The 24,669-nt window shown below is 42.2% G+C and overlaps 1 protein-coding gene across 2 annotated transcripts in view; it reads right to left on the bottom strand.

Moving 5' to 3' along the window:
* LOC139562203 (lysosomal cobalamin transport escort protein LMBD1-like) overlaps positions 1-16,399 on the bottom strand; it is a 247,937-nt gene extending 231,538 nt beyond the window's left edge. For both annotated transcript variants that reach the window (XM_071379664.1, XM_071379665.1), the window contains exons 1-3: positions 16,225-16,399; positions 14,030-14,206; positions 11,371-11,434 (exon numbers count right to left, since the gene is read on the bottom strand). In XM_071379664.1, the coding sequence (XP_071235765.1) occupies positions 11,371-11,434; positions 14,030-14,206; positions 16,225-16,335 (352 nt within the window). In that variant the 5' untranslated portion in view covers positions 16,336-16,399. The remainder of the gene's footprint in view (positions 1-11,370; positions 11,435-14,029; positions 14,207-16,224) is intronic.
* Positions 16,400-24,669: the final 8,270 nt, after the last annotated feature.

The following is a 24,669-nucleotide window of genomic DNA, read 5'->3' as shown; positions in this document are numbered from 1 at the left end:
TTTTTCTAATCTTTACAGGAAAATGCCACGGGCACTATCTGATGTGTGGGGACATTTCACTGCAGCTAATGTAGAAGGAAAAGCTGTGTACATTTGCAAATAGTGTGCCAAATCATATGTGAAGAATGCAACAAAGATACAGTATCATCTGTCAAAGTGCATAAAGTTCCCTCAGCGCTCACAACAAGCAACCTCTGATAAAAGTCCCTCTACTTCTACTCGAGGTGAAAATGATGAATCCGACACCTTATCGATTGCAACAGCTCATGGTCCTCCTGGAATCAGAAGTTGTTTTGACTCAATGGAGGAACGTAGTCAGAGAAATGCTAATGAATGTCTTGCTCGAGCTGTGTATGATACTGGTTCACCTCTGATGCTCACAGGCAATGTGAATTGAAAGAGATTTCTGAATGTTCTTCACCCAGCATACACCCCTCCAACCAGACATGCTTTATCTACTCATTTGCTGGATGCAGAGTTCAACAGAGTTCAAGTGAAGGTCAAGCAAATCATAGAGAAAGCAGACTGTATTGCAATCATATCTGATGGGTGGTCGATTGTTTGTGGGCATGGAATAATTAACTACATCATCTCCACCCCTCAACCAGTATTCTACAAGCGCACGGACACAAGGGACAACAGACACACCGGTCTCTACATTGCAGATGAGCTGAAGGCAGTCATCAATGACCTTGACCACAGAAGGTATTTGCACTGGTGACAGACAATGGCGTGAACATGAAGGCTGCTTGGTCTAAAGTGGAGGAGTCCTACCTTCACATCACACCCATTGGCTGTGCTGCTCATGCATTGAATTTGCTCCTCAAGGACATCATGGCACTGAAAACAATGGATACACTCTACAAGAGAGCCAAGGAAATGGTTAGGTATATGAAGGGTCATCAAGTTATAGCAGGAAAGTGAGAAGAATAAGAGCACCACATTGAAGCTGTCATCATGTTTAACAGTTTCCTGGAGGGGAAGGAGTCTCTCCAAGAAATGGCCATATCACAGTCTGCCGATATGGACAGCCCTATCAAGAGCATCCTCCTGTATAATGTATTTTGGGAGAGAGTGGTAAGCAGCCTGAAAGTCCTGAAACCTATAGCAGTAGCCATTGCACAGATTGAGGGAGACAATGCCATCCTGTCTGATGTTCAGACTCTGCTTGCAGATGTAAGAGAAGAAATCCGTACTGCCCTGCCCACTTTACTGTTGCTCCAAGCAGAGGAAACTGCAGTTCTGAAATACATCAAAAAGCATGAAGACTTCTGCCTGAAACCCATACACGCTGCAGCGTACATGTTGGACCCCAAGTATACTGGCAAGAGCATCCTGTCTGGTGCAGAGATCAACAAGGCCTATGGCGTCATCACTACCATGTCTCGTCACCTTGGCCTGGATGAGGGCAAGGTTCTTGGCAGTCTGGCGAAGTACACTTCCAAGCAAGGGCTTTGGGATGGAGATGCAATATGGCAGTCGTGCCAACATATCTCATCAGCCACCTGGTGGGAGGGACTTTGTGGATCTGAGGCTCTTTCCTCTGTTGCCTCTATCCTCCAAATCCCACCAACATCAGCCGCATCAGAGCGCAACTGGTCCTTGTTTGGGAACACACACACCAAAGCACGCAACAGGCAGACCAACACAATGTTTGAAAAATTGGTGTCCATCCGGGCAAATTTGAGGCTTTTTGAGCCTGACAACAAGCCATCCTCAACAAGGTTGGAAAGTGACAGTGATGATGAGGCCTCAGAGTCTGATGTTCAAGAGGTGGACATTGAGGAGGTCCAGGGAGAAGACATGGAAGCCTGAGAGGAAGACAATTAAAGCTTTAGTTTCTAGACTATCATTTTACAGATGTATATTGAAAATGTTTTTGGGAGATGGATCATTGAGGATCATTTAATATTCCCTTTCTATTGTTGTTCAGTGAAATCATCCCATGTGAAGAGTCAACTCATTTAATTCAAGTTCAATTCGTAACTAAATTGTTTTATTTAATAATTTGCAATTATGTCTACATATGATGAGGTAAAAGGTTTATGTTTCGGTCTCCATATGATGTTAAATATATCCATTGCAAAAAACATCTACATTTAAATGGTATTAATATTAATTTGCATATATTGCCGTAAATTCCCATATATTCCCATGGAAAGCTTCCACCTCTGAATATTCCCCAAAATGTGCAACCCTAACCAGCATTGACAAAACTGTGATTGAAGCGAGAGAGAAGATAGAGAGTGAGAGGAGACAGATAGATTTTTTTTATTTTACCTTTATTTAACTAGGCAAGTCAGTTAAGAAATAATTCTTATTTTCAATGACGGCCTAGGAACAGTGGGTTAACTGCCTTGTTCAGGGACAGAACAACAGATTTTTTACCTTGTCAGCTCGGGGATTCGATCTTGCAACCTTTCGGTTACTAGTCCAACGCTCTAACCACTAGGAAACCTACAACCACCTAAAAGGAAGTGATTCCCAAACCTTCCATAACAAAGCCATCACCTACAGAGAAATTAACCTGGAGAAGAGCCCCCTGAGCAAGCTGGTCCTGGGGCTCTGTTCACAAACACAAACAGACCCAACAGAGCCCCAGGACAGCAACACAATTAGACCCAACTAAATCATGAGAAAACAAAAAGAAAATGACTTGACACATTGGAAAGAATTTACAAAAAAACTGAGCAAAATATAATGCTTTTTTGGCCCTAAACAGAGAGTACACAGTGGCAGAATACCTGATCACTGTGACTGACCCAAAATTAAGAAAAGCATTGACTATGTAAAGACTCAGTGAGCATAGCCTTGCCATTGAGAGAGGCCACCATAGGTAGAACTGGCACTCAAGAGAAGACAGGCTATGTGCACACTGCCCACAAAATAAGGTGGAAACTGAGCTGCACTTCCTAACCTCCTGCCAAATGTATGACCATAGAAGAGACAAATTTTCCTCAGATTACACAGATAAACAAAGAATTCGAAAACAAATCCAATTTTGATAAACTCCCATATCTATTGGGTGAAATATCACAGTGTGCAATCACAGCAGCAAGATGTGTGACCTGTTGCCACAAGAAAAGGGCAACCAGTGAAGAACAAACACCATTGTAAATACAACCTATATTTATTTATTTCCACTTTTGTACTTTAACTATTTGCACATCATTACAACACTGTATAAAGACATAATATGACATTTGAAATGTCTTTATTCCTTTGGAAGTTTTGTGAGTGTAATGTTTACTGTTAATTATTTATTGTTTATTTCACTATTATTTATTATCTATTTCACTTGCTTTGGCAATGTAAACATATGTTTCCCACGCCAATAAATCCTCTTAAAGTGAAAATGAATTGAGAGAGAGATAGAGAGAGAGAAAGAGGGAGATAGAGAGAGAGAAATAGAGATAGAGAGAGAGGGGGAGGAGAGAGAGAGAGGGAGAGAGAGAGAGAGAGATAGAGAGATTTTGACAACCCCTGTCAATCTACCTTTGAATAAAAATCCTGCTTTCAAGGTTAGATCAGGAGGAACCCCCTTTAGAAGCCTTGGTGGCTGTAGTGATGAGGCTCAGATATACATGGAGCTTCAGCTCCCCCTACTGGTGAATAAAAACACACCCCTCCCCCTTCCATCCCACACAGGATGCAGAAAAGGAGCGAATGAGAGGAGGAAAAATACACTCAATCAATAACTCTAATTCAACATGAAATACAGCGGTAGGAGCCCTGAGAAATACCTTCAAAATCCAGCTATGGGATTTAACCCTCCTACTACATGGTATGTGTCCAGGATGAGGACTTCTAGAAGTCACTGTCGTTGTCAAATAGCCAACATGTTGCAGTTCTCCCTGCATCTGATTACCCCTCTGTACCACTGCAGTGTATCTGCATGCTGCCACGGGGAATAGATTAAAGTGGATCACTGCAACAATCTGCCTTAGACTTGGAGTAGAGACCTTCTGTAGAGGATGGTAGAACACCATCTACAATATCTGATTCTAGTTATATTACAGTAGAGACCTTCTGTAGAGGATGGTAAAACACCATCTACAATATCTGATTCTAGTTATATTACAGTAGAGACCTTCTGTAGAGGATGGTAAAACCTCATCTACAATATCTGATTCTAGTAAAACCTCATCTACAATATCTGATTCTAGTTATATTACAGTAGAGACCTTCTGTAGAGGATGGTAAAACACCATCTACAATATCTGATTCTAGTTATATTACAGTAGAGACCTTCTGTAGAGGATGGTAAAACCTCATCTACAATATCTGATTCTAGTAAAACCTCATCTACAATATCTGATTCTAGTTATATTACAGTAGAGACCTTCTGTAGAGGATGGTAAAACCTCATCTACAATATCTGATTCTAGTTATATTACAGTAGAGACCTTCTGTAGAGGATGGTAAAACCTCATCTACAATATCTGATTCTAGTTATATTACAGTAGAGACCTTCGGTAGAGGATGGTAAAACCTCATCTACAATATCTGATTCTAGTTATATTACAGTAGAGACCTTCTGTAGAGGATGGTAAAACCTCATCTACAATATCTGATTCTAGTTATATTACAGTAGAGACCTTCTGTAGAGGATGGTAGAACACCATCTACAATATCTGATTCTAGTTATATTACAGTAGAGACCTTTTGTAGAGGATGGTAAAACACCATCTACAATATCTGATTCTAGTTATATTACAGTAGAGACCTTCGGTAGAGGATGGTAAAACCTCATCTACAATATCTGATTCTAGTTATATTACAGTAGAGACCTTCTGTAGAGGATGGTAAAACCTCATCTACAATAACTGATTCTAGTTATATTACAGTAGAGACCTTCTGTAGAGGATGGTAAAACCTCATCTACAACAGGGGTCGGCAACAGGCCGTGTGTATTTAAGTCTGATCACCAGGAAGTCAGGAAATCATTCGTTTCATTTAGGAAATCTGTTAACTAAGTATTCCCACACATAAAAAAAAGAGACATTGAGACAAGATCACAAATGTAATCAAGGTATGAAATTATTGTTATTTTCAAATGCAATCTCATTTTGGGCTGAGTTGTGGTCAATTCACAGCGTACAAATGATCATTATTATGTTCCGGCCCTCTGACCAAATCGGCCTGCGGCTGAATGGAGTTGCCTACCCATTATCTACAATATATGATTCTAGTTACATTTCAAAACATCTCTCTAAGTCCCTAGTCAGATTTACATTGACTCATTGAAAGGATTGCAAGCTCTTTGATTCACACGCTACCAAATAAATGATTTCTCCCTCAACAAAAAGCTGTTTTAGATTTAAAGACAAAGTGTTGACTCCTCAGTTTATTATGAGAACTATTTGCTCCTGATATTCCTCCCCCTCTGTTGCTGGCTGCCATGACAACATCCATTTTATCAAGACAGACATTTCAATTCTTCTCACTACAAGGGGACAGACTAGTTGAGCTGAAAGAGTCTAGACACCAAATAAGACGCTCGTTATCAGAAACACCAGTGACAGAAAGACGCTCGTTATCAGAAACACCAGTGACAGAAAGACGCTCGTTATCAGAAACACCAGTGACAGAAAGACGCTCGTTATCAGAAACACCAGTGACAGAAAGACGCTCGTTATCAGAAACACCAGTGACAGAAAGACGCTCGTTATCAGAAACACCAGTGACAAAAAGACGCTTGTTATCAGAAACACCAGTGACAGAAAGACGCTTGTTATCAGAAACACCAGTGACAGAAAGACACTTGTTATCAGAAACACCAGTGACAGAAAGACACTTGTTATCAGAAACACCAGTGACAGAAAGACACTTGTTATCAGAAACACCAGTGACAGAAAGACACTTGTTATCAGAAACACCAGTGACAGAAAGACGCTTGTTATCAGAAACACCAGTGACAGAAAGACGCTTGTTATCAGAAACACCAGTGACAGAAAGACACTTGTTATCAGAAACACCAGTGACAGAAAGACACTTGTTATCAGAAACACCAGTGACAGAAAGACACTTGTTATCAGAAACACCAGTGACAGAAAGACACTTGTTATCAGAAACACCAGTGACAGAAAGACGCTTGTTATCAGAAACACCAGTGACAAAAAGACGCTTGTTATCAGAAACACCAGTGACAGAAAGACGCTTGTTATCAGAAACACCAGTGACAGAAAGACACTTGTTATCAGAAACAAGAGAAACCAATGCATGTTGCTGCTAATGCAAATAAGCCTCGTCAATGGCTTTGAAGAGTCACATAATTTATATATGTTTTATGTACTGTATGTTTTTTACCAACAGCCTTGAACCTTCCTGATCGACTGCCGAAGGATATTTCCACAGCAGAAAACACACACACACATACGCTTCTGCAGCATAGACAGGCTCCCTTAGTCACCATCACATTGACACATGATGTCACATGCTAGGGTATGCAAGCTCTTTAAAGCCTCTCCCCTTCTCCCTACCTCCTCCCCCTTCTCTCCCTCCCTCCTCCTTTCTGGGTAAAAAAGGAATCATAGTCTCTCAACCATGACAAAACAAAACAACCGACAGCCAGCCCAGTGGATCCGTCCAGCTTCTGTCAAACTCAACGCTGTAATTGGAGGAATAACACGTCCCCCATTTAAAGCCGGACTCTTTATATAGATAATACACAATCACATATGAGTTTCTAAAGAGCTTCTCTCTCTTTAAGGATTTATAATCCTGCTCAACATGGATTTCACCCCACTGTTCTGTTCTCTCTGCTTCACTTTGCTTTCTACAGTCCTTCTTTAACCCATTACAGTGTAAGCCCTGTCTCAGCCGGGGGAGTGTTTGAATAAGCTATAAGAAATTGTTTTAAGGAGGTCATTACGAAGGATCATTTTGCTTTTTGCTTTTGAATTTTAAGACCTCTTGAAGTATCCCAAAAATATATACATTTAATAAAAGCATTTGGCCTTACTGCTATTAGCCTAAACAAACTCATTGGATAACAGATTCACAACACTGAACAAGAGATAGTCCCCAAAAGTTTGTTCTGAAGTGTCTGTCCTGTATCTGAGAGATATAAGAAAGATCAGGAAACATGTGATTTTATTTTTTTACATTTATTTAACCCCTTATTTTTGGAACTAAACAGTCTCCATATATACAGTGGGTATGGAAAGTCACCAAACCCTTCCAAAATGTTCACCTTTTGTTGCCTTACAGCCTGAAATGAAAACACATCAAATCAGACTTTATTTGCTCACAAAAACTCTAAAAACGTATTAAAACAGTAGAATAGCCTATTTGGATAAGTGAACACTGCCCCTTAGAATTGTAATTGCAAACTTGCTGAGGTATAACCAACGACCTTCCAGATCACAAATTAAAATCACAGATCACAAAAATTGTCTTCCATCTGTGATCAATTGAATTGACTTTGATTAGTTCAGTATAAAAACGGGTTGTTCATAGAGGACTCCACTGCTCAGTAGAGCAATTCAAAGCAAAGAACCGAACCTGTTCAGACGCTGCAGAGAGAAGTTGGACTGTTCAGACGCTACAGACAGAAGTTGGACTGTTCGGACACTACAGACAGAAGTTGGACTGTTCGGACACTACAGACAGAAGTTGGACTGTTCAGACGCTGCAGAGAGAAGTTGGACTGTTCAGACGCTACAGACAGAAGTTGGACTGTTCGGACACTACAGACAGAAGTTGGACTGTTCGGACACTACAGACAGAAGTTGGACTGTTCAGACGCTGCAGAGAGAAGTTGGACTGTTCAGACGCTGCAGACAGAAGTTGGACTGTTCAGACGCTACAGACAGAAGTTGGACTGTTCAGACGCTGCAGACAAAGAGAGAGGCTTGGTGAGAGAGGCTTGGTGTTAGAGAGGCTTGGTGAGAGAGGCTTGGTGAGAGAGGCTTGGTGAGAGAGGCTTGGTGAGAGAGGCTTGGTGTTAGCAAGGCTTGGTGAGGCTTAGTGAGAGAGGCTTGGTGAGAGAGGCTTGGTGTTAGAGAGGCTTGGTGAGGCTTGGTGAGAGAGGCTTGGTGTTAGAGAGGCTTGGTGTTAGAGAGGCTTGGTGAGAGAGGCTTGGTGAGAGAGGCTTGGTGTTAGAGAGGCTTGGTGTTAGAGAGGCTTGGTGTTAGAGAGGCTTGGTGAGGCTTGGTGAGAGAGGCTTGGTGAGAGAGGCTTGGTGAGGCTTAGTGAGAGAGGCTTGGTGAGAGCGGTCTGCAGGAAATCAAGTCTCCCCGCAGGCTTTGTGTTTTGATGTGTTGTGATGCTGAGTCAATCACACAAATAGGCTTCCTTGTGGGAGACAAATCAGCAGCTGCGAGTTCTCTCTCTCATTCATCTCTCTTTCTCATTCTCTCTGTTTCTTCACCCTCACCTCTACTTCTATCCACTCTGTCCTCCCTCCACTCTGTCCTCTCCTCCCTCCACTCTGTCCTCTCCTCCCTCCACTCTGTCCTCTCCTCCCTCCACTCTGTCCTCTCCCCCCTCCACTCTATCCTCTCCCCCCTCCACTCTGTCCTCTCCCCCCTCCACTCTGTCCTCTCCCCCCTCCACTCTATCCTCTCCTCCCTCCACTCTATCCTCTCCTCCCTCCACTCTGTCCTCTCCTCCCTCCACTCTGTCCTCTCCTCCCTCCACTCTGTCCTCTCCTCCCTCCACTCTGTCCTCTCCTCCCTCCACTCTGTCCTCTCCTCCCTCCACTCTGTCCTCTCCTCCCTCCACTCTGTCCTCTCCTCCCTCCACTCTATCCTCTCCTCCCTCCACTCTATCCTCTCCTCCCTCCACTCTGTCCTCTCCTCCCTCCACTCTGTCCTCTCCTCCCTCCACTCTGTCCTCTCCTCCCTCCACTCTGTCCTCCCTCCACTCTATCCTCTCCTCCCTCCACTCTGTCCTCCCTCCACTCTATTCTGTCCTCCCTCCACTCTATTCTGTCCTCCCTTCACTCTACCCTCTCCCCCCTCCCGCCACTCTACGCCGTCCTCTCCCCCTCCCGCCACTCTACTCCGTCCTCTTCCCCCTCCCGCCACTCTACTCCGTCCTCTTCCCCCTCCCGCCACTCTACTCCGTCCTCTTCCCCCTCCCGCCACTCTACTCCGTCCTCTTCCCCCTCCCGCCACTCTACTCCGTCCTCTTCCCCCTCCCGCCACTCTACTCCGTCCTCTTCCCCCTCCCGCCACTCTACTCCGTCCTCTTCCCCCTCCCGCCACTCTACGCCGTCCTCTCCCCCCTCCCGCCACTCTACTCCGTCCTCTTCCCCCTCCCGCCACTCTACGCCGTCCTCTCCTCCCTCCCGCCACTCTGCGCCGTCCTCTCCTCCCTCCCGCCACTCTGCGCCGTCCTCTCCTCCCTCCCGCCACTCTGCGCCATCCTCTCCTCCCTCCCGCCACTCTACGTCATCCTCTTCCCCCTCCCGCCACTCTACGCCGTCCTCTCCTCCCTCCCGCCACTCTACACTGTCCTCCCTACCTCCCTCCACTCTGCCCTCTCCTCCCCCCACTCTGTCCTCCCTCCCTCCACTCTGTCCTCCCTCCCTCCACTCTGTCCTCCCTCCCTCCACTCTGTCCTCCCTCCCTCCACTCTGTCCTCCCTATACTGTTCTCCCTCCCTCCACTCTGTCCTCTCCTCTGTCCTCTCCTTCCTCCCTCCACTCTGCCCTCTCCTCCCCCCACTCTATCCTCTCCTCCCTCCACTCTATCCTCTCCTCCCTCTATCCTCTCCTCCCTCCACTCTATCCTCTCCTCCCTCCACTCTATCCTCTCCTCCCTCCACTCTGTCCTCTCCTCCCTCCACTCTGTCCTCTCCTCCCTCCACTCTGTCCTCTCCTCCCTCCACTCTGTCCTCTCCTCCCTCCACTCTATCCTCTCCTCCCTCCACTCTGTCCTCTCCTCCCTCCACTCTATCCTCTCCTCCCTCTACTCTATCCTCTCCTCCCTCTACTCTATCCTCTCCTCCCTCCACTCTATCCTCTCCTCCCTCCACTCTATCCTCTCCTCCCTCCACTCTGTCCTCTCCTCCCTCCACTCTGTCCTCTCCTCCCTCCACTCTGTCCTCTCCTCCCTCCACTCTATCCTCTCCTCCCTCCACTCTATCCTCTCCTCCCTCCACTCTATCCTCTCCTCCCTCCACTCTATCCTCTCCTCCCTCCACTCTGTATGCAGGGAGAGATATGATGCTTCCACTTACTGTAAGCTAAGTACCTTGAGAAAGAACTGACAAATCTGAGTAGAACTGCTGTACTATACACAAGACAAGATATATCCAGGCCATTTGGCCATTAAATCAATTACATTCCTGATAGGATCCAAATCTGCATTTTAAGACCTCGCTACTTCTGCATTATATAAGACCCTGTAAATTCAACTCTTCCTTTGAGTGCATTTTTCATCCAAATCTTTGACAGCAACACAGAAAATCATATTAGTGGCGTCTACGACTCAGTCTAGAGGACAAAGTCAAGTAACGCATGGTGGGCAGGTGAATTGAAGTGCATGCTGAGATTTACATGCACAGTGTTGTACCTTGTCTGTCAAAGGGAATGTTCTGATGACATTATGCGACTGATGGAAGTAGATTCTCTGATTGGGGAGGGTCTTGGCTGAGGAAACTAATGGCTCATGATCAAGTAGGTTAACAGAGAGTATTACTGCCTAGGTAGGCTAACTGAGATGAATACAGAGAGTATTACTGCCTAGGTAGGCTAACTGAGATGAATACAGAGAGTATTACTGCCTAGGTAGGCTAACTGAGATGAATACAGAGAGTATTACTGCCTAGGTAGGCTAACTGAGATGAATACAGAGAGTATTACTGCCTAGGTAGGCTAACTGAGATGAATACAGAGAGTATTACTGCCTAGGTAGGCTAACTGAGATGAATACAGAGAGTATTGCTGCCTAGGTAGGCTAACAGATGAATACAGAGAGTATTACTGCCTAGGTAGGCTAACTGAGATGAATACAGAGAGTATTACTGCCTAGGTAGGCTAACAGATTAATACAGAGAGTATTCATGTCAGTGTTATTGACCAGGCAACCAGAGACACAGATTAATCCAACCATTCATTAGTTCAATATGGAGAAGGTGGGGAGACTCTGTCCCTTACAGTTGAATGGCTAGTTTCCCGGACACAGATTAATCCTGGACAAAAACATCTATTCCAATGGAGATTCTCACTCCATACAAAATCACTTTCTACCAATCAGGAATATGTTGATTTGTTCAAACTATTAAAGTCACAACGGGTACAAACATAAGTCAATGGTAAATATTTGACTTTAAACAAAAGGTTTAGCAAACAGAAAATAATTTGCTGGCACTGTGCCTTGATAAATATGCCTATATGAATACAAATAGTATCCTACTCACAGTAATAAGCATACAGCACAGTGTCTTCGATTTGGCCTCGTGTCTCATTGTTTTCTGCCCACTCCTGTATTGAGAAGAAATAGGACATTGATTACAATAAAGACAACAGACCTTCACAACAACATCTGAACAGATTAAAACACTAAACAGATCTTCACAACAACATCTGAACAGATTAAAACACTAAACAGACCTTCACAACAACATCTGAACAGATTAAAACACTAAACAGACCTTCACAACAACATCTGAACAGATTAAAACACTAAACAGACCTTCACAACAACATCTGAACAGATTAAAACACTAAACAGACCTTCACAACAACATCTGAACAGATTAAAACACTAAACAGACCTTCACAACAACATCTGAACAGATTAAAACACTAAACAGACCTTCACAACAACATTGATTGTAAAGCTATTTATGAAGGAGTCACGAACTAAACATACAGCTAAACATTAGTGTATAATTCCATAATCCCTGATTTCTGAGACATGGGTCATATTAAACTATAAAAGCCAGGCTAGGACTATGATGAAAACGACCACAGGGCTATTTGCCAGGCTAGGAATATGATGAAAACGGACACAGGGCTATTTGCCAGGCTAGGACTATGATGAAAACGGACACAGGGCTATTTGCCAGGCTAGGACTATGATGAAAACGGCCACAGGGCTATTTGCCAGGCTAGGACTATGATGAAACGGCCGCTAGGACTATTTGCCAGGCTAGAACTATGATGAAAACGGCCACAGGGTTATTTGCCAGGCTAGGACTATGATGAAAACAGCCACAGGGCTATTTGCCAGGCTAGGACTATGATGAAACGGCCGCTAGGACTATTTGCCAGGCTAGGACTATGATGAAAACGGACACAGGGCTATTTGCCAGGCTAGGACTATGATGAAAACGGACACAGGCTATTTGCCAGGCTAGGACGATGATGAAACGGACACAGGGCTATTTGCCAGGCTAGGACTATGATGAAACGGACACAGGGCTATTTGCCAGGCTAGGACTATGATGAAAACGACCACAGGGCTATTTGCCAGGCTAGGAATATGATGAAAACGGACACAGGGCTATTTGCCAGGCTAGGACTATGATGAAACGGACACAGGGCTATTTGCCAGGCTAGGACTATGATGAAACGAACACAGGGCTATTTGCCAGGCTAGGCCTATGATGAAACGGCCGCTAGGACTATTTGCCAGGCTAGGACTATGATGAAACAGCCGCTAGGACTATTTGCCAGGCTAGGACTATGATGAAACGGCCACAGGGCTATTTGTTTTATGGAAAAAGAAAGAGACCTTGATTCATTGATAAGGACATCATGAAAAAATATATACACTGCTCAAAAAAATAAAGGGAACGCTTAAACAACACAATGTAACTCCAAGTCAATCACACTTCTATGAAATCAAACTGTCCACTTAGGAAGCAACACTGATTGACAATAAATTGGCATTCAGGCTAAATTTTGGTTTCGTCAGACCAGAGAATCTTATTTCTCATAGTCTCAGTCCTTTAGTTGCCTTTTGGCAAACTGCAAAGGGGCTGTCATGTGCCTTTTACTGAGGAGTGGCTTCCGTCTGGCCAGTCTAACATAAAGGCCTTTATGGTGGAGTGATGCAGAGATGGTTGTCCTTCTGGAAGGTTCTCCCATCTCCATAGAGGAACTCTGGAGCTCTGTCAGAGTGACCATCGGGTTCTTGGTCACCTCCCTGACTAAGGCCCTTCTCCCCGATTGCTCAATTTGGCCGGGCGGCCAGCTCTAGGAAGATTCTTGGTGGTTCCAAACTTCTTCCATTTAAGAATGATGGAGGCCACTGTGTTCTTGTGGACCTTTAATGCTGTAGACATGTTTTGGTACCCTTCCCCAGACCTGTGCCTCGACATAATCCTGTCTCGGAGGTCTACGGACAATTGCTTCGACCTCATGGCTTGTTTTTTTTTGTGGTTTTTGTACTGTCAGTCAATAACATAATCTCGTCAAGGTAGAGTAGACCACTGGTAGTCAGTCATTAATAATATCTTTAAGGTAGAGTAGACCACTGGTAGTCAGTCATTAATAATCTCTAAGGTAGAGTAGACCACTGGTAGTCAGTTATTACAGTCATTACCATCATCTTTAAGGTAGAGTAGACAACTGGTACTGTAATAAACCCTGGTTCATGAATGGAGGCCTCTCTGTGCTGTTGTGTATCGTTCTAGTCTAGTCCCTGATCTGTTCATGCTTTTGCATACTCCATTGTCAAGCTAAACATGTTTGGCATGACAGTTCCATTAGGAGTTGTCAGGAGAGCAGAAACAGACCGTCTCCCAGGCTAGTATCATTCACAAGTATGTCATGCTTGAATCATCAAGGAGATTTGACTAGCGTAATCATCAAATATCACCTCTCTGCAGACAAATTCCTTGTTCTCTGACAATTGTTTTCAACAAGAGTTGAAAACTAAGGACTGGTTTCCCAGACTAAAGATGATCCATCAAGCATGATTTTTAGCCCAGGAGTAGGCCTAATGGCTTGTTGTGTTTCAAATGGACAGCAACATGAGCTACAGCTATAAGCTGCTATATCATCGAACTCAAATTGTCTTAAATGACATAGGCCTAAGTCTCAGGGCTTATGAAGCAGCTGAATACATACCTTGTAAGTACCGTTGGGGTGCTTCATGTAAGACACTAGGAATATATCCACTGGAAGAAGGGCAGAGGTTATCAGTGCAATGGCCAATGCGCATATTGCAGTGATGGTTGAGATGACCTCACTCTCTTGGCGGCTCTGGTACTTCCTGATGTAGACCCAACAGAAGGACAGGATCACCTGTGGATGGAAAAACAATGGTTAGAGTTATCACGTAAAATATCAAAAAGTTATTGGGCCACATCAGCTGTCAGAACATCTGAGTGTTTACAGTTCATTGTTATTGTAATGACTCTTAGCTAAGTAGGCTCATTATGATATCCCACTTCTGACACCAATGCAGCCAACAGCGAGACTCAGATGTTTCGATTTACAATATTCACAAATGAAATCTCACCACTACAAATGAATTACTTTGCAAAAGTGTTGTTAAAAACTTGTTTTAATTGCCACTCGCATCAACCCTATTCACGCAGGCCGTTATCAAATCAATTTATAAATCCCTTTTTACATCAGCAGATGTCACAAAGTGCTATACAGACACCCAGCCTAAAACCCCAAACAGCAAGCAATGCAGATGTAGAGGCACGGTGGCTAGGAAAACCTCCCTAGAAGGGGAGGAACCTAGGAAGAAACCTAGAGAGGAACCAGGCTCTGAGGTGTGGCCAGTCTTCTTCTGGCTGTGCTGGGTGGAGATTTTAAGAGTACATGGCCATTAAGGCCAGATTGCACTAATAAAGCCCTTTTTCATTTCAATGAAGACCCATCCACTGATAGATGGAATTTGATCATCCAATCCTTTTCAATGTAAAATTAAAAAGGGACAGCAGAGATGGGGTTGTTGTTGTGTGATGATGGCTTGTCAACTCATTAGAAAGAGCAGCACAGTCACAGGCTTGCATCACAAATGGCACCCTATTCCCATTGGGCTCTGGTCAAACGCAGTGCACTATAGGCCCTAGTCAAAAATAATGCACTACATAGGGAACAGGATGTTATTTGGGACACACATAGGAAACAGGATGTTATTTGGGGGACACACATAGGGCACAGGATGTTATTTGGGGGACACACATAGGGCACATGATGTTATTTGGGGGACACACATAGGGCACATTATGTTATTTGGGGGACACACATAGGGCACAAGATGTTATTTGGGGGACACACATAGGGCACAAGATGTTATTTGGGGGACACACATAGGGCACAAGATGTTATTTGGGGGACACACACACACAATGGTGCTGGAGCTCCAGAACCACAAGGTCGTATTCCAGGCACACATGTTGCCTAGTCCTAAACTGTGAGGACACTGCTAAAGCCCATTGGCTGCTCAGATCCTGAAGGGATGCCATCCTGAGACCGGATCAATTAACACTAGCCCATGCCTGCGTGTTTTGCCAGGTAATGACACAAGCTTTGCATCTAAACTAAGACCCATTGAGAGGATTGCGTTGCATACTAAATAGAGAGGGGAGCAATTCAGAGACCAATCTGGTGTTTCAGCATGTTAGCTAAAAGAAAACAAATTCCTCTCAGCTATATTGGCTATTATAATCACTAGCTAGGTACAAAGCCTTCCTGACTGATATGAAAACGGAAATTACTGTAGCAGGCAGGCTCAGCAGCCCCTCTGTAAATGTAGCTGTCTGCAGTCATGTGACATTGTGTAGGCTAACTAGCCAACTAACTAACAATTGATAATGCATGTAGTTAGTTAGCTAAATTCTTCTTTACAAATAAGGGAGGAGAAGTATACTTCAAGTTAAACTTTGACATTTAACTTAGAAGCAGGCATAATCCAATAGCTACCTGTTAGCAACTAGCTAACTTCATGCAAACTACTGTATACTAGCTATCATTGCTTGGTAAAACTGATAGATACGAACATAACAACAATTATTCACTATTACACTGTAAACGAATTAATTAACTACAACAGTTAGCTATTTATATGGTATTAGCGAGGCTATTAGAAGCAGGTTAGCTAAACTCTGAGTTAGCTAGACAGCTACAATGTTAGCTAACTAAGCCATGACAGCTGTCAAACTAGCTAACGTTAGCTAGCTATATTGCTATCTACGTAAAGCTGTAGCGAACTGAGCGTGACAAAGACAACTGTGGCCAAAGGAAAGTCATCCAGTAAATATACAGGGTAATATTTCGAGATTCTGCAGCGACTTGAGTGTGCTTACCAAAAATACAAGGGCGAAAATCGACCACCCGAGAGCAGACACAGATAGCAACGACTGGTCCGCCATCTTCACTTCCTGCAACAAACACGGACCATGTGCTTCTATTGACATCACGGAAGGGGCGATACAGTGGATACGAAGTTGCCAACAGAGAGACAGACCACATCAGACAGATAGATACACTACAATGATAATCTGGTAGAGTAGATTTACTGTTGAGTCGGCCTTCTTTAAATGAGCTTGTTGGATCAATATTTTGGATGTTTCCTCCCCAGCTCAAACAGACAAAAAAACAACACTGACCTATTTTGCAAAGCATGAGTGCAATGAATATTCCAGTTTTGTGGGGAACGTCCAAAATGTCATCCTAATCTCAATAAACGCAGTATCTTTGAACCGCGCCGCAGGGCAAAAGTATAGGCTAGTGCACTGCCAATTGGGACGTAAACCATGGTCATTTAATGAGACCCTCCAGTCATTTCAGATTAGAATGTTCATGTTGTTGAAGGATGTCTTGCCCTTCATGGTGTCCCTGCGTTCTAGGCTGGAACGTAGCACTAATTTGGGACTGAAAACGATCAAGGAAATCTATCTGTCTTGGCGAGAGAGTTTATCTGTCAAGTTTTAGCTGAGTGACACCCATTTAAACCCTGATTTCTTAATCACCGATATTCCATTACTAAATATTAGAAACTTCTATTGGGTGTTAAATTGGTTTAGTCCAAAACTCCAGTGTAGCTAAATTTGAATTTTCACTCTGGTAATGAATGATCTGGTCATTTAGAGTCTGATAAGATAGCGAACCCGGTAGCCTGGCGCTCCCAAGTGGTCCAGCTTTCTAAGGCACTGCATCTCAGTGCTAGAGGGGTCACTACAGACACCCTGTTTCGAATCCAGGCTGTATCACAATCTGCCTTGACTGGGAGTCTCATAGAGCAGCGCACAATTGGCCCAGCGTCGTCCGGTTTTGGACGGTGTAGGCCGTCATTGTAAATCAGAATGTGTTAACGGACTTGCCTATAAATAAAGGTTAAATTAAAAATATTTAGTTGGTGTGGAGCCGAAGCCAGTACATCAGGTGCAAAAATAAGTGCTATTTATTTACACTGCAAATAAGAAAAGGTGTGAAACCTGTGGGTAAAGCCATGAATTTACCGGTGCACCAGTAGAACAGGTCGTCATTTTAAACAAAGCGAAATATTTCTAAATAGGCTACATGATTAACAGACTCTACCGTCTGTTGTTTTACACGTTATAATACACAATGTTTGAATTGGAACTAGGGATAACATAGTTAACCTATTTAATTCCATCAGTCACAATAGTGCGTAAAAAACGTTTCCAGTTATAAGGCTCTAAAAATGTTACTGAATGATGTATCAATGCATTTCCAGCAAATATTGAAATAATAAAGGGTCCCAATGAAAGATGTGTACTGTCACATGTTTAGTGTAAATTGTCACATGACCAGAGCTGTTTACTTCCTGGTTGCAACATGAGAAGACGATGTCTACATCAAAGCTCCCAAACAAAAGGTTAGTAAAGTATGTTAACATTAAGATAGGACAAAGATGTTTGGTTCACATCATCTTTAAGGTGTTTAGTATTGATATATGCATTTGCAATTACTCAACTTTGTTCAGTGTGGTCATAGTCTATGCTAGGTAAAGCTCTGCCTTATCTCAGTTCACTGTTCACAATAACAACACCCACCCGTAGCACACGTTCCAGCAGGTATATCTCACTGATCATCCCCAAAGTCAACACCTCATTTGGCCGCCTTTCCTTCCAGTTCTCTGCTGCCAGTGACTGGAACGAATTGCAAAAATCGCTGAAGTTAGAGACTTTTATTTCCCTCACCAACTTTAAACATCAACTATCGGATCGTTTGCTGCAGCTGTACATAGTCCATCTGTAAACAGCCCACCCAATCTACCTACCTCATCCCCATACTGTTTTTATTTTATTGACTTTTCTGCTCTTTTGCACACCAGTATCTCTACTTGCATGTCATCATCTGCTCATTTATCACTCCAGTGTTAATCTGCTAAATTGTAATTATTCGCTCCTATGGCCTATTTATTGCCTACCTCCTCATGCCTTTTGCACACACTGTATATAGACTTTCTTTTTTCTACTGTGTCATTGACTTGTTTATTGTGTTATTGGCTTGTTTATTGTTTACTCCATATGTAACTCTGTTTTGTTGTCTGTGTCACACTGCTTTATTTTATCTTGGCCAGTTCGCAGTTGCAAATGAGAACTTGTTCTCAACTAGCCTACCTGGTTAAATAAAGGTGAAATAAATGTAAATAAAAACTAGAATGAGTAAACATAATGTTAATAATGTTACAATGTATGTTACAATAAAGTAATGTTGAAATACGTTAATGGTTGTTGTTTTTGCTCTCAGTATTCATATCGGTGTTGTATAAGGGTTTTTCATATATAAAATAGTCACACTAGAATGTGATGGGGCATTCTAGTAGCAATGCTGGGGACTGCCAGTGACAGAGGTTTAAATGTGTTAATTCAGTATACATAGACATTATCCCACCGGGCACAATTGTGACCGACCATAAAATACACTTTTTCACCTACTTTTCCATGAATATTCAAAATAATTCTGATTGATTATTTCAAAGGCTTAATAATGACACAAGATTTCGATCTTTTTATGTCTGGAAAAAATGGGGTATTAAATGGGGTAATGACATATACAGTTGAAGTCGGAAGTTTACATACACGTTAGCCAAATACATTTAAACTCAGTTTCACAATTCCTGCTGGAGGTCATTTTGCAGGGCTCTGGCAGTGCTCCTCTTTGCACAAAGGCGGAGGTAGCGGTCCTGCTGCTGGGTTGTTGCCCTCCTACGGCCTCCTCCACGTCTCCTGATGTACTGGCCTGTCTCCTGGTAACGCCTCCATGCTCTGGACACTACGCTGACAGACACAGCAAACCTTCTTGCCACAGCTCGCATTGATGTGCCATCCTGGATGAGCTGCACTACCTGAGCCACTTGTGTGGGTTGTAGACTCCGTCTCATGCTACCACTAGAGCGAGAGCACCGCCAGCATTCAAAAGTGACCAAAACATCAGCCAGGAAGCATAGGAACTGAGAAGTGGTCTGTGGTCACCACCTGCAGAATCACTCCTTTATTGGGGGTGTCTTGCTAATTGCCTATAATTTCCACCTTTTGTCTATTCCATTTGCACAACAGCATGTGAAATTTATTGTCAATCAGTGTTGCTTCCTAAGTGGACAGTTTGATTTCACAGAAGTGTGATTGACTTGGAGTTACATTGTGTTGTTTAAGTGTTCCCTTTATTTTTTTGAGCAGTGTAGATACTTTTGTACCTGTTTCCTCCAGCATCTTCACAAGGTCCTTTGCTGTTGTTCTGGGATTTATTTGCACTATTCGCACCAAAGTACGTTCATCTCTGGTAGACAGAAAGCATCTCTTTCCTGAGCGGTATGACGGCTGCGTGGTCCCATGGTGTTTATACTTGCGTACTATTGTTTGTACAAATGAATGTGGTACCTTCAGGCGTTTGGAAATTGCTCCCAAGGATGAACCAGACTTGTGGAGGTCTCCAATTTTTTTTCTGGGGTCTTGGCTGATCTGTCATGCACAAAGTAGATGTCCTAACCGACTTGCCAAAACTATAGTTTGTTAACAAGAAATTTGTGGATTGGTTGAAAAACAAGTTTTAATGACTCCAACCTAAGTGTATGTTAACTTCCTACTTCAACTGTACATGTTTAAATTAGAACTAGGCATAACATAGTTAATGAGCTATACATGTTTGAATTAGGACTGGGCATAACATAGTTAATGAGCTATACATGTTTGAATTAGGACTGGGCATAACATAGTTAATGAGATATACATGTTTGAAATAGGATTAGGGATAACATAGTTAATGAGATATACATGTTTGAATTAGGACTGGGCATAACATAGTTAATTAAATATACATATTAGGATTAGGGATAACATAGGTAATAAAATATACATGTTTGAATTAGGATTAGGGATAACATAGTTAATAAAATATACATGTTTGAATTAGGATTAGGGATAACATAGTTAATAAAATATACATGTTTGAATTAGGATTAGGGATAACATAGTTAATAAAATATACATGTTTGAATTAGGACTAGGGATAACATAGTTAATTAAATATACATATTAGTATTAGGGATAACATAGGTAATAAAATATACATGTTTGAATTAGGATTAGGGATAACATAGTTAATAAAATATACATGTTTGAATTAGGATTAGGGATAACATAGTTAATAAAATATACATGTTTGAATTAGGATTAGGGATAACATAGTTAATAAAATATACATGTTTGAATTAGGACTAGGGATAACATAGTTTATAAGATATACATGTTTGAATTAGGATTAGGGATAACATAGGTAATAACATATACATAGAATAAAATGTATTGTCCATCCAGGATGGACATTTTTTCTTTGGAATCACCTTCCATTAAAAGGATCACATACATTCTCATACCAGACACATTTAAACCAGTCAGTCCATCATGTTGCATCCACTAACATAGAGGACATGAATACATTCACTCACAACCGATCACTGTCCCAACTGCACTAGATAGATATGTACATATACAGATACAATTTACTTTGCATTTCGTAGGCCAACAGCACAAGGGACAAATGAATGTTTGAAAACATTATTCTTGGCCATGGGCGTTCTGAAGTCTCTCAAGCTGAGGGTGTAGAGGGTGGGAGTAGTCGCCAACGACAGCCAGTGTCTTCTTTTTGTTTGTCTTGTGGAACAGACTGCTCAAATGTGCCTGTGGTCGACCAATTACTTTGCTGGCTGTGTTTACTATTCTTGTCAGTTTGGTTTTGCTCCTCGCGCTCAGATTACCATACCAGACTGTCATATTGAACGCGGGGATGCTCTCCACCAAGCTGCTGTTCACCCTCTCCAGAACATCCTGGCTGACCACAAACCCCTTCAATTTCCTCATTAAAAACAGGTACTGGCTTGCTTTTTTTTTTAAATACAGTCTGAATTCTCTGTAAAACTCAGGTTGTTAGCAATTTGTGTCCCTAAGTATCTGAAACACTCAACCACCTCCACTGGTTGGTCGTTCAGAGAGAGTGGTTGGGACACTGGTAAGTTGTTTCACATGGCGATCAGATCCTTTGTCTTTTCCACATTGATGTGGAGGGCACTTGACCGGCACCATTCTTGAAGGTTATTGGTCTGTTTAAAATAGCTGTCCACATCTGATGTAGCATCTTTTATAAAGAGTCCTACCAGAGCCATGTCATCCGCGTACTTGAAAAGGCGTCACATTGTTTCCTAAGTCAGCTGTGATACCTCCATTGTGATACCTCACTTCGTTATCGTTTGTGTTATTCATGTTAATTGTGGTTCCAAATCATTCCTTGGATCTTATTAGTGATCTTCATCTCATTACTCCAACCTAAGTATATGTAAACTACTGACTTCAACTGTAAATAGTAAAGTAAATTTCAGATACCCAAAAAACTACTTAAATAGTACTTTAAAGTATTTTTACTTAAGTTCTTTACACCACTGCTTCTTATGGTCGACAACTTCCAACTTCAGTACTTTCTCTTGTAGTCCGTCTGGGCCTGGTGCTTTGTGTGGCTTAAAATTGGACAAGCATGAGGCCACCTCGTTCTCTGTTATCTGGACAGGAGAGGATTTGGGGATGCTCTCACATATTTGTTTGCATTAGTCTTTAAAATCGACAGTGTCAAATCTTCCATAACAACAGTTTGGGTCGTTTACAATTAGGACTACGGATAACAAAATATATACTGTACAGGTTTGTACTTTGTAACAAACAATTAGTCAGTTTGTTTGAAAAAAAATGGAGGCAAGCAGTAGGCCCAGACCACAGAGATTGATATAGGACCCAAAAGCCTATTGTAGTATGGGCAGCGCCATTGAGGACTTTCACCATGTTGAAGTAGTCAACTGGGTGGGACTTCCTATGGGTCGAGGAAGAATCACATAATTCCACCCAGTTCACCAGGAAGGATCAGCAAATAAATTATACTTGTGAGGAAACAATCCATAACTGTAGATGGCAGTGAATCTGTTGATGGCAGTGAATCTGTAGATGGCAGTGAATCGCTAACCTTGGCTTTATAACTGTTCAAACACACTCTAGGTGGCAGTGTGCACCCTTTCAGTTTGTTTGCCAACTCATAGAGGTACTAGAAGAAGAAAATTGACTACTTCAAAATGGAGGGGCCTCAATGGCGCTGCCCATGCTCTCACAGACGCCATAATGGGACAGATACAATGAGGCGATGTCTATCTAAATGTATGGCCTAGGGCCCTTATGATGTCATATTCATCATCTCCAGCACCACTCCAACATCAACATGTGACAATGGCGCGTTTCTATTGTTTGTACTAATCAAGATATGTTTCCAATGATATCACCAGCCAATTAGTAGGCAATTAGTCTGCCATGCCTTCTCACAACTGGTCAAAATGACATGATGCACACCAATCAGGTCATTGGAAACACTTATCTTCCTCTATCTTGTTTACTCAAATCATAGAAACACGTCATTTTAACATATGTTGATGTCGTGGTGGTGCTGGAGATGAATATGACGTTGAAAAATGTTGTAGTATCCCTTTAAAAACATGCCACTTCCATACAGCCATGACCAGAAGTGATTTTCTTTTGTAGCAGGTGAGGAGAATTAGGTTAAGGTTAGGAAAAGGGTTAGGGTTAGCAAAGATGTTTTCCTAATCTGCTACGTAAAGTAACTTCCGGTTTATTCTATTACAGACACTTTCATGCATCCTTTTAAATTATATTATGGGAGATTAAAAAAATATGAAATGTCCCCACTACAACAAAACAATACTTAAATACATGTCATCTTGTTCTTGAAACATTTAATTGAAATACTGTAGAATTCCATTAATTCTTATCGAGGACTGCTTATCGAGTTCCAATATGGCTGGTTGTTTCAAAGCCTCTCATTGGCTAATATGTAGCAGCAGCAATTCAGGGGTTATACAGTATACATCATTGGACTGAATGTACCGACTCTGCATGTGTTTCTCTCTTGCTCATTAAGAAACATTTGATTTCAGTCTTGGGGGTGTGGTTTGATGTGGCAGTTATTGATGTCCCCCCCCCCCCCATGAGACACCATAGGAACAAAGCCAGTGTCACTTCCTCAAAGTAGTCAGAATGAATTTAAGATAACTCAAGAAATGTGTAATTACTTTTGAAGTTTTAGCTGAGGAGGTTTTAGTTGTATATGTACCGTAGCTAAGGTGTTTGGTGCACTATTTCTCAAGTAAAAAAATGTGTGGTGTGTTGTCTTGTGTAGTAAAAAGTCTGATCCGCTGCGGTGCTGGGCGGGTCTATCTCACTGTCTGTGTGTTCTGCGTAAGATTGGATAGAGTGCAGATGTGCATCCTATGCTAGTGATCAAGTAAGCATTGTTGAAATCAAAAACCTACCCCTCAAGTCATGACGAACTCACTTACACAACTCAGTTTTGAACGAGACTGACTTTATAACAAAAATTATACTATTTACACTTTTTTTTGGACACTAGAATAAATGTTTCTGACTAATATCGACGCCACACAGGCCCTTTTCTATCAGAGAAGTTGTATATGGCCTTCAGTTGCGCGATAATTCAGATTGATAAAAGTCTGAGATCACTCCTGCTAAATTACAGTTAATCATTCCGGTCATATCCTCCATGCTGGTAAGAGGACACTGAAATGTCAGCTCTCTCCTTTTACATTATCTCCTCGAGAAATTCTATTAACTTACACCTTTCACATGAGTAATTATGCTCATTAAATCAAATTGCATTCGTTTTTATTCTTATTGTAAGCCTCGACTTGGCACTTACGGAGAAATGGAGAAAAGTAATTAAAAAGGATGAGAGTGACTGAATGTGGATGTCTGCTGCATGTCAATGGAAATTTACAACATTATATTGATGTAAGTTAGTTACTTTTTAAACTTTACAGTCTGTAAAAGAAGCAGGTGGACATTTAAAGTAACAGTTGAACATTTAAAGTAACAGTTGGACATTTAAAGTAACAGTTGGACATTTAAAGTAACAGTTGGACATTTAAAGTAACAGTTGGACATTTAAAGTAACAGTTGAACATTTAAAGTAACAGTTGCATGGCAAAGTCCCAATTATCTCTTCTTACTCCAAAAGCTGCACTTGTTATCTACCCTTCGCTGGCTTGAAAGGAAATGACTGGTGGTATATGAAATATGGTGGAAACTCATGCTCACCCATGTCTCCGCTAATCCAATGCTTTTAGATTTGTTGGGAAGTAGTGAACATGTGCACACTTGTGAGGCAGGAGAGATGATTGAGACGGAGCCCTTCACTGCTGGGTTACAGAACAGCTG

Source organism: Salvelinus alpinus, chromosome 32, assembly GCF_045679555.1.
Source record: "Salvelinus alpinus chromosome 32, SLU_Salpinus.1, whole genome shotgun sequence".
In the NCBI taxonomy this organism is placed as follows: domain Eukaryota; kingdom Metazoa; phylum Chordata; class Actinopteri; order Salmoniformes; family Salmonidae; genus Salvelinus; species Salvelinus alpinus.
This window is presented reverse-complemented; position numbering and strand designations above follow the sequence as displayed.